The 10527-nt window shown below is 47.4% G+C and overlaps 1 protein-coding gene across 12 annotated transcripts in view; it reads left to right on the forward strand.

The window, feature by feature from the left end:
• Ppfibp1 (PPFIA binding protein 1) overlaps window positions 1-10527 on the forward strand; it is a 145845-nt gene that overhangs the window by 123225 nt on the left and 12093 nt on the right. For 8 of the 12 annotated variants that reach the window (XM_013352792.2, XM_013352794.2, XM_013352795.2 and 5 more), the window contains 6 exons: window positions 1031-1146; window positions 1919-1975; window positions 3689-3752; window positions 7231-7402; window positions 7859-7891; window positions 10104-10251. In XM_013352792.2, the coding sequence (XP_013208246.1) occupies window positions 1031-1146; window positions 1919-1975; window positions 3689-3752; window positions 7231-7402; window positions 7859-7891; window positions 10104-10251 (590 nt within the window). The remainder of the gene's footprint in view (window positions 1-1030; window positions 1147-1918; window positions 1976-3688; window positions 3753-7230; window positions 7403-7858; window positions 7892-10103; window positions 10252-10527) is intronic. The other 4 variants (XM_013352793.2, XM_013352799.2, XM_005364610.2 and 1 more) reach the window with 1 other exon arrangement.

Below are 10527 nucleotides of genomic sequence, written 5' to 3' on the forward strand. Positions count from 1 at the left end.
GTGTCTTACCTGGTGTTGCTGTAGATGTGTGTCCGCCGTGTGTCTTACCTGGCGTCCTGAGGATTAAGCAGCCGGGTCAGGCTAGGCTGTGCAAAAGACCCTGATCAAAAAGAGAGAAAAGAGGTCATGGAGAGAGAGAGGGAGGGAAGAAAGGGAGGGGGGAGAGAGATAGAGAGAGAATGGGAATAAGGAAGGTACATGGGGGTTGGTAGGAAAGGGAAGGAGGAAATAATATGATTATATTTTAATTTTACAAAATTATTAATAAAAATTAAAGAGAGAGGAAAGCAGTTAAGAACTCTTTTGGGAATATAGCTCAGTGGAGAAACACTGGGCGTGCCAGGCCAGCACTGCTAACAGTTAAAGGAGGAGACCACAGATTGGCTGACTCCTGAGCTCTTGATGCCCACCGCGCTCTGATCTCCAGCTCTCGGATTTTACTGAAGTCTCCAGCCCTGGGACCCAGAGGTGTTTGAGAAAATGGACTCCACATTTTATTATTAGCACAGTGTTGATGTTACTCCATTTTAACTGGTAACCACAGGAGTATATTCCAGCTGGTTTTAATGTATTTTCCGTCAGTTATGAAAGTGGAGCTTAGTCAGCTTGTTCAAATAGAAGAGAGTAGTTAACCAGCATAATGCATGTTGTGTGTCAGGCTGGTAGCAGAAATAAATATGGACATAGTGTTTTGTTTATGGTGTGCTCACGCTGAGAAGAGTCAGCGCCCTGGGGCTGGATTTCCTGGGCTTTCACTGGATCAGAACTCGGGGCTTTTTGTGTTTTAAGGTAATTTCTTACTCAGAATATTCACTGTCATGGAAGCAAATGAAACCCCTCTCTCCACAGTGTTTTCTCAGTGACCCCCCCCCATTTGCACCCATGTTTGTATTCTGAAACAATCACGACGAAAAGGCTGGAGTTGTAAGCACGGGTGTATGCGATCTGGACCGGCTCTGTTGTGTTCCGTTACTCGGTGGCTTGTGGGGTCCTCGTTTGGCTGATTTCCTTTTTACTTACAATCCTTCAGTTTCACACTGGTGTCTTGCAAGCTTCCGGCCCTCCGCTGTTGCCGCCATCCATGGGTGTGGAGACCTCTGAAAAGTCCAAGTTGCCTGCAAAGCCTGAGACTTGCCTTGAAGAGAAGTATGCTCTGTGTGATATGACATTGTGATATAAATGTCCAGATAAGTGGAGCAGCCAGTATCCCACACTTATTTCAGGCTCTGTTTTCATCATCCGTGAGTCAGGAAGCGGCCGGAGAGGGTGGGAGAGTGAGGGAGTGAGGAGCTCAGGCTTTGCTTTCTATGTCGTCAGTGATTGCTAGAAGGCAGAGCAGGTGCCGTTGGTGCCGTGAGGCTGTTTGAAATGCAGCCATGACGCCGGCACAACAGACTCAGTCATATCTCAGAAGACAAATAGATATTTTGCCAGAAAATTCTCAAACTAGTTGCCTAAATTTGACTTAGGCTTAAGAAAATGTTTAAAAATAGCTTTGTTTGCACTATTATTTATTATTACATATTTTACATCTCTGTTCACTTAGAAGCGGTCCAGATGGGCCCACCTGTGATGGCATGACTTGTGATTTTTCTTTGACTTTACAGCGTGGCTGTGTTGTATTTTTGCTATAGTTTTTGATAGGTAGGAGGTAGTCTGTGTACCCTTCTAAAGTAGATGTTGTGAGAGAGATTTTGCCCAGCCATAGGCCAGTGGGGCCCTGTAAGGTATGACGAGGTAGGAGAGGCTACGCTGTGTCTTTGCTAACTTAAACAAAAGGCACTTTTGACTTTAAGTGAGTTAAGTGAGTTCAGCCTCCGATGGGCCCTTTGGGACTTCACCATTGTAAGCCCAGGGATGTCCGTGTGGTTTTTGATTCGTGACATTAACAAATGCCTTTCTAAAAAATGTATTTTAGTGATGGAAAAACGCTCCTGGGTACAGCCGCGGAAGCCCCGCCAAGCGACGGTCTTTCGTAAGTTGCGTGTTGTTGAGTGTGAAGCATGACCACGGCTTGAAAGAGCGGGAAATCTGCACTGCTCACGTAACCATTGCTAACAGTGATCCGGCGAGGCTGTCACACTCACAAGTCCGAGTCTGCGTGTGTCATGAGAGGCAGGGCTGGAGAGCTGGTGCCACAGAGAAACGCCCCTTTCCTGGCTCTCATGCCTGGCCTTTGCAGATCTTTCGTCTTCCCTCATCAGTTTTCATTTGAGGTTCAGGACTTTTCATTTATTTTTGTGCTGATTTGTATTTTTTTACTCCAACAGAAAAGACTCCCAGAGAGTGTGACAGCTGGCGGAGCTGCTGTCTGCACTCCGAGTTTCATAAACTGGCCCGCTGTGCGTGTTTATCCGAGCGAAAGCCTGGGTCAGATTAGCAAAGCCCCAAACAACCTGGAAAGCCTATTTTAAGGGCAGGGCTCGAAAGAGCTGTTTCTATTTCTCTGTTATCTTTCACGTGCTTTGGCAGCCAGCACTCCTGACAACTTACGTAAAAACAGAAATGCTTTTTAAAAGTTTAGGCCACACAGTTGTTCCAGTTTCTTGGAGTAAACACATTCCTTCTTTAGTCTCTTTCTCTGCTCTGCTTTGCTTTTTTATCTCGTGTTGCTCGGGATCAGGCCCCGGGCCTCTCGCGTGCCCAGCACACACTGACACTGAGGTACACCCCCAGTCTCGCATCTTTGGAAACTGGCTCCATATTTGTACATTTAGGTTTGAGTCATGCTGCCTCTGGCTGTGTGTAACTGGGCACTGATTATGTAAAGAAGGAAGTCTCCTACTTACAGACTCCTGCTGCCTTCCTTGGCTAGCAAAAGAATTACTGTGGACATTAACAAGAATTCCCCTAGTGCAGCGGTTCTCCACCTGTGGGTCGTGACGCCCATAGGTCAGGGGTCACCTAAGACTACCGGAAAATACAAATATTTACATTACAATACATAACATTAACAAAATTACAGTTATGAAGTAGCAACGAGAATAACTTTATGGTTGGGGTCACCACAGCCTGAGGAACTGTGTGAAGGTGTTGCAGAGACAGGAAGATTGAGAGCCACTGGTCTAGGGCATTTTCCTTCCTTTATTCCCCTGCTTCTCCCTCCCTTTCTCGTCCTCTTTATTTTTCCTTCCAGCCTTCCTTATTCTCATTCTTGGAGACAGGCTCTGTCTTGATAGCCCTGGCTGTTTCACACAGCCCCCAGTCCTGCCCCAGCCTCTTGAGGACCGGAATGATGGGCGTGCCCCACAAAACCTGGCTTAGTGAGCTTTGCAGACTCGGGAAAGTTATTCCTCTTTGAAAGAAAAGTAGACTTTCGTTCTTCAAGTGGAAGGATTAGCTCTAACAGTGCTCAAGCTTCTAAGAAGTTCCTGGTGTAAAGGCGTAAGTGCCACCCGTCCATGGAAAACACTGATATTGCCAGGGCCGTCTTAAGTGGTTTTGCAGCTCCCGGGACATGTGTGGCACAGTCTGTGTTACTGGCAAGACCGTTAACCACCCTGCTTTTAGAGGAACTAAGTGCTGCAATTGACTTAAGTACATAAGTGTTTGCTTGGATCCAGACTTTCTTTTATTACCAAGATTCAACTCCCAGACAGTTTTTAGTTCCTTCTAAGATGATCTGCTTAGACACAGGCACCAGAGTCAACTTACTATTAATTCTAATTATCGTTGTTTCTGTTGTTAGAACTTCAAGTCTGCAAAAATCCAGCAGCCTGGGAAACCTGAAGAAAGAAACATCAGATGTCTTGGTGAGTTTTCTTTTTCTTTTCTTTTTTTCCCTGCCTCCTTTCCCTTGTTAACCTGAGAAGAAAATACTGAGGGATGGATCTTTGTTTGTGCCTGGGAAAATTTCATTTTAGGAAGAGCTCTTGTTTTCTCTGATGGGAAATTACTACCATGGTACAGTTGATGACAGATTTCAGGGATGAAGCGAGAAGATTGAAAGTGCATAAATGAAAGGTTGAGAAAATAAAACATTGTAGGAAATAAATACAACTAAGATTCTGTGGTTTCTTATTTATGGAAGTGTAATAACAATGAATATATAAAAGAATTTTACAGTAGCCTTCTTAAATGTCACTGTTTTTGAACAGGAAAAGGAGTCTAACCAGAAGCCTTCAGAGATAATTTTCATATACGAGTTCAAGTATAAAAAAAATCTATTAAATTTTATGGCATGTAAAGTTAAATGTCCCCACTCCAGGAAGCCGAGTCTGTTAGCGCCTCCAGAGCATCAAGCAAGGTGCAGATGCCAGCTAGGGAGGTCATGTGCATACATGTGCCTGGGTTTCTGTGAAGTGTGCAGCAGAGTGTGTGCCTCTGCAGAGAAGGCCGCAGAGAGTGCGTGTGTCTGCAGAGAAGGCCACAGCAGCTTGCGTGCATCTGCAGAGAAGGCCGCAGAGTGAGCGTGCGTCTGCAGAGAAGGCCGCAGAGCGTGCGTGCGTGCGTGCTTGCGTCTGCAGAGAAGGCGGCAGAGCCTGCGTGCGTCTGCAGAGAAGGCGGCAGAGCGTGCGTGCCTCTGCAGAGAAGGCCGCAGAGAGTGCATGTGTCTGCAGAGAAGGCCGCAGAGAGTGCGTGTGTCTGCAGAGAAGGCCACAGCAGCTTGCGTGCGTCTGCAGAGAAGGCCGCAGAGCGTGCGTGCGTGCGTGCGTGCTTGCGTCTGCAGAGAAGGCCGCAGAGAGTGCGTGTGTCTGCAGAGAAGGCCGCAGAGAGTGCGTGTGTCTGCAGAGAAGGCCGCAGAGAGTGCATGTGTCTGCAGAGAAGGCCACAGCAGCGTGCTTGCGTGCATCTGCAGAGAAGGCCGCAGAGCGCTGGGTGTAATGGGGGAAGGGGTAGAATAAGGAGAAGCAGAGGGCTGTTGGCTTGAGGGTGATGGCAGTGTTTTAGAACTAGATGGGGTGTGGTTATGATTCAGAGAAAGACTAAGTGCCACAGAGTTATTTACTTTTAAAGGTTAATTTTAGCCAGATGGTGGCACACGCCTTTAATCCCCAGCATTTAGGAGGCAGAGGCAGGAGAACCTCTGAGTTTGAGGCAGCCTGGTCTACAGAGCTAGTTTCCAGGAGAGCCAGGGCTGCACAGAAACCCTCTCTTCATAAGCAAACGATAACAACAATAAGAAAAAAGTTAATTTTGAAGGCCGGAGAGATGCTCGGAGGTTAAGAGCACTGGTTGCTTCTGCAGAGTTCCTGAGTTCAGTTCACGGTACCCACATGCCTGTTTACAACCTGACTTTTATAACTAGTCCCATGGGATTCAATGCCCTCTCTTTAAAATTAATTTTGAGCTAGGTGTGCTGCACACACTTATACTCCGAGCACCTTGGAAGCAGAGGCAGGTGGATCTCTGTGAGTTTGAGGCCAGCCTGGTCTCCAGAGTGAGACCCCATCCTTATTCTTAGGGACCAGAGAGATGTCTCAGTGGTGAAGTGCATGTGTACTCCCCTGCAAGCTTGAACACCCTGCAGAGTTTAGATCCCAGCAACTACATACAAAGCTGGGCCCGGAAGCACATGCCTGTCTTCCCAGTGCTGCGAGATGCTGGGGACAGGAGAATCCCTGGGACTTTCCCCCTTGTCTGCTCAGCCAGTGATCTCCGGGTTCAGTGAGATACTCTGTCTCAGAACATACGGGGACAAGAAATAGAAGACACCCAGCCTGGAGCCTCCACACGTACACGTGAGCATGTGTACCTGACATACACACATTATCCTTACCATATGGGCGTGCAACGCCTGCATATAGAGCAAGCCAGGCCAGTATGCTGTGGTCTCAGCCTAGTCCCCGGGCAGCCCTGACCAGGGTTCAGTATTGCTTAGACATAAAAATGAACATTTCAGTAAAAAAAAAGAGAAAGTTAATTTGGGGGAGCTGAGATGGCTCCGGAGGTGAAGCCCCATGGCCTAGGTTAATCCCCAGGGTGTTCATGGTGGAAGGCAAGAATAACTCCACAAGTTGTGTGTCAGCCTCTACATCCACGTGTTGTGACTCATGTGCCCCCACACATGCACATAGGCACACACGCACATAAATAAATAAATAAATATTTTAAGAGTTCATCTCTATCTGTTATTAGAAAACCAACCTGTGATCTTAGAGTCGTGTGCTTTGATCGTCTTTGTGACCAGCTGCCTTTCCCAGGCTCTGCAAAAAGCCACCCATTTGTTTCATATAGCCCTCGTCCATGGGGGCAGGTTTGGCGTTCTACACAGGCTGTATTCCGGGGCTCCCCCGGCTTCTCATCATGAGCCATATCAAGGATCGCAGCAGGGTGCAAGGCCAGTTCCCGTCCTGGCTGTCCGCTCCGAGTCTGAGCTCTTAGAGATGGAGCTGGCAAAGCACTCAGTGGAGACAGCTGTCCCTCAGGTCCTCTTCAGCCCCTTGTTCAGTACATGGTCAATACATGATCAATACATGATCAATACGTGGTCAATACATGATTAATGCATGGTCAATACATGATTAATACATGATCAATGCATGGTCAATACATGGTCAATACATGGTCAGAGGACGTGTCGGTGTTGCAGTGTAGATAGTGACTGTATTGTGCACACGGGTGTTCAGCTAATGTAGTCAGCCGTCCCTTTGACCCTTTCACCCACTCTGCAAAAGAAGAGCAGAAAGCAGGAGGTGTTAGAGAAGAAATCCAACCAGAAGCCTCTCTCCGTGGTACCAGAGCAGAGAGACATTCCTCATGAGCTTAGTGGCTGACTCAGAGTCGGAAAGCTCAAACAAACGGTTGCTGGGTGTACCTTCACCTTCTTAGTCTTTGAGAAGAATGTGAAGTAACTGGGAGGATCTTCTTGTTGTATGTTAAAGCGTGTGCACAGCCTGCTTTGTAGACTTGCCTTGGGCGTCTGTTGCTGTGCTGGTGATTTAAGGACGTAAACTCATTTATAGCTCTGCATTGTTATTACTAGAAAAGTAAGAAATCTGCCATCCTGGGTTTGGAGTGTCTTCACTCCGTGTCTTGGAGGCAGATAGAACTTACTTGTTTTCAAAGCTGCCTTAAATATTTTAAGTGATGAATGTATTGCTTGTAGACGGAGTTAGCCGTGTTCGTTGTGTCGCTGTTTACTGCGTAGGCTTCTTTTAACATGTCACTGGCATTGGCCTTAGTGTGATACTGCAGCATATGTCCAGGGATGTGACATTAGTTAGAGTCCAGCCCCCCATCCTCAGGATTTGCACCCTAACCCTCAGCTCCCTCCTCATCGCCCCTCAGGATAGAGCTCCAGCTGACAGCCGCACATCTGGGACCCTGCCTCCCAAGGCTCCAGGACACGACACCTCCGTGGATGACAACCCCTTTGGCACTCGAAAAGCCAGGTCCTCCTTTGGCCGAGGCTTTTTTAAAATCAAAAGTAACAAGAGGACAGCAAGTGCACCAAACCTTGGTATGTGTGGCATGGGCACCCAGATCCTGACCTTCCGGACGGAGGGAAAGGCTTGGTGTTCCACCCATCCTGTGTTCCTCTGTGGGCACGTTTCTCCTTCTCAGAAGTGAAGGTGGATGCCTTGGAGGGGGGATGTTGGCAAAAATGCTTCCGTGGATTTAATTCGCAGTGTGACGATAAGTCAGCTCTCACCCCACTCTGTCCAGTGACAAACAGCAGAATGAACCGTCCTAACCCTGTGGTGGTCTGTGACTCTGTTTGGACAGTCTCCCCTCTGGTGGTGGGATGAGTGAGTGCCCAGGGACGGACTTGTGTGGTTTTTATAGTCTTAGTCTGTGCGTACGTTCCTCCTACGGGCGTTGCCTTAGAGGCGGAGTCTGATCTGTTCCATTTTTGTCATCCTTGTGTTCTCTCCATTGGCTGCGTGTGTTGTGTGCGTTGTTGGGATACCTGAAGACCGTAAACGAAGTGCCAGTGCACCCACCTTAGGTATCGTACCCCTGCATGCCAGCCTTCACCAGTGCTACACCCTAAACCCACTCTTGGCCTCTGTGATCTCTACCAAGCAAGCTGGCCGCAATCAGAAAATGTAGTCTCTTCCAGAATATTCCTTCATCTTTGGCTAAAGCAGACTCCGTAGCGCCTTGGCTTCTGAGCCTACATGCTGTTCTAACCAGTGCTCTTGACACCGTCTGGGCAGCTCTGAGAGCCCAGAAATGCCCAGCAGCCTGCACAGTGCAGGCCTGGAGTGAACTGGCATCATACATCCCAGCTCCCCTCACCCATGACTGAACCATCACCCACCAACTCTCGTCCTTCCTCCATGTGTCCATTTCCCCAACATCCCCCCAAAACTGCCTATTGCCAGGCAGGAACTGACTTACTGCTCATGGAGCAAATTGTATTGCTTTGACCGTGGGGATATTTAGTGACTTCCCATGGTATCTGAGGAGTCTCCATGAGAGTGCTTTTAAAAGACATTCGTTCTTGTCTCCCTATGGGGAGAGTAGTGTGAAGAAGCGCCCCCAATAAGTAAGTAAGTAAGTAAGTAAGTAAGTAAGTAAATAAATAAATAAATAAATAAATAAAGTATGATGTGTTTTAAACGAGTTGGACTAGGAACATTTTCAGGGCACCCGTACCCACTGTGGCTGTGCAGTGGGAGTGGATAGATTCTTCCTGGGGTTCCCTGCAGCTGTCACCTTGTATAGATACCCAAGTATCAATGCATATGTCCTAGCAAAGTGACATCCTTGTCTTTGGAGCCTGACGTGTTTACAGTGAGGGCTGGCTGCACAAACTAAACTCCTCCAGCTGGACAACCGCTTTCAGCTGCTCCTGTGTCTTCTAGGAAGACAGTCGATGCCCGTAGACCAGTGCTGCTTATGTAATCTGTAGTCACAGCTCTGCTTCGTAGAAAATTCAACCTCTGCAGCTTCTGCAAATCCTTCTGAGACCCTTCTGATTTTTCTCCTTGAACAAATGTCTTTATTTTCCTTTATAAATGTAAAGGCTCACACTCTGGAAAACAACAGCCCCATCTTTGCTTGTGGCTGTTCTTCCAGAAATGGGCAGTTGAAAGAACTTCTGCCCTGCATGTGGCAAGTGTGTATGCTGTTCTTTCAAAGCCAAATCCGGATTTTACCCCTCAAGAAAACCTCACACATACTGAGTTGCATTGTTCTCTTAGTATCCAATATATAATAGGCTAGGGGTTTTTCCCCCTTAGGGTCTCAACTACAGCCTGATCTGGCCTTGGGCTTGAGATCATCTTCTTGCCTTGGCCTCCTGAGGGCTGGGATTTAATGGGCGTGTGCACCACATTCGGGTGATTCATTTCTTGATAAAGAGTTGCTGGTCCTCTGTAACCGAGGTGATCTAAATGGCAAAGGAGAAGGCGTGTTAAGAAGGAAATGACACAGAATTTGAATTCAGTGTCAAAATTTGAGAGAAGACTTTCAGGGAAACTGGTGGGTTTGATAAGTCCCGTGTGTCCTTGGCACAGTAAATTGGGACTTGGCATAGTCTTCCTTCAGGTACAGTTCTGACAAGAGAGGTCAGGCCCAGAGGTTTTGGTGCTATCTGCCTATGAAAAAATAAAGCCATCCTTCAGTGCTGGGCTTAGAGCAGGTGAGCTTGCGAGAGTGGGAACTAAGCAGGGTCTTGGTGTAAAACGTAGGAAAGATAAAAAATGGGTGTTATAGCCAAGAAGGAACGACCAGACCACAGATCCAGGAAAGAGTCATGGCAGGAGAGGGAGTGGAGATGTTAGAGGCTGTGGGAAGCTCGCTGTACCAAGCACTAGATTAGGCGTAATCTCATCACGAGTTTATATCACTCAAGAATGTCACAATTCTGAGACACTTTATTTTGAAGAGAGAGTCACACATTGTAGCCCAAGTGTGTCTCAGAATCAGTCCTCCTGTGTCAGCCTCCGGGGTGGCGGATTTACATGTGTGCACCACCACACCCAGCTCTGCCACACACTCTTCATCTCACAGGGATGATGTTGAGATAATTCACTTTGTGGAGGAGAGTAAGTTGTAGAGCAGCAAATACACTTACATACATGTTTCATACGTAAGGGTGCTCTGTGTACATCACTGGTTTTTAGAACCAAAGAAGAATTCTTAAGGAGTTAAAACCAAGAAGGTTAAGGTCTCCTTGTGTTCACGTGGTCTTTATTCTATCCTTGGGACAGCTGAGACAGAAAAGGAGACAACTGAGCACCTAGATTTGGCTGGAACCTCTCGTCTTAAAGGTTCACAGGGGACCGGTCCTTTCCAGATGTCTCCACCATCTCCAGATTCCAGAAAGAAGTCCAGAGGAATCATGAGATTCTTTGGGAAGTAAGTGGAAGAAAGGGGAGGTGGGGTGCCTGACCCCTGTGTTGCACAGGGCAGGGGGTGATGGGAAGACTGCCTGGCAAGGGACACTAAATCCCAAGGCTTCGTGGAAGGAAGACTCATTTGGGCTTCATAACTCATTGGGCCTTGGTTAACATTTCAATTCAGACATACAAAACAAACAACAAAAAACCATTATGATTCGCCATCAAAGCAGAGGCCTCTGCAGGTGTAGCATAACCATGTTCATGTGTCTCCAGACTCAGGAGAAACATAACC

The sequence above is a fragment of the Microtus ochrogaster genome, assembly GCF_000317375.1.
Source record: "Microtus ochrogaster isolate Prairie Vole_2 chromosome 14 unlocalized genomic scaffold, MicOch1.0 chr14_random_2, whole genome shotgun sequence".
NCBI classification, from domain to species: domain Eukaryota; kingdom Metazoa; phylum Chordata; class Mammalia; order Rodentia; family Cricetidae; genus Microtus; species Microtus ochrogaster.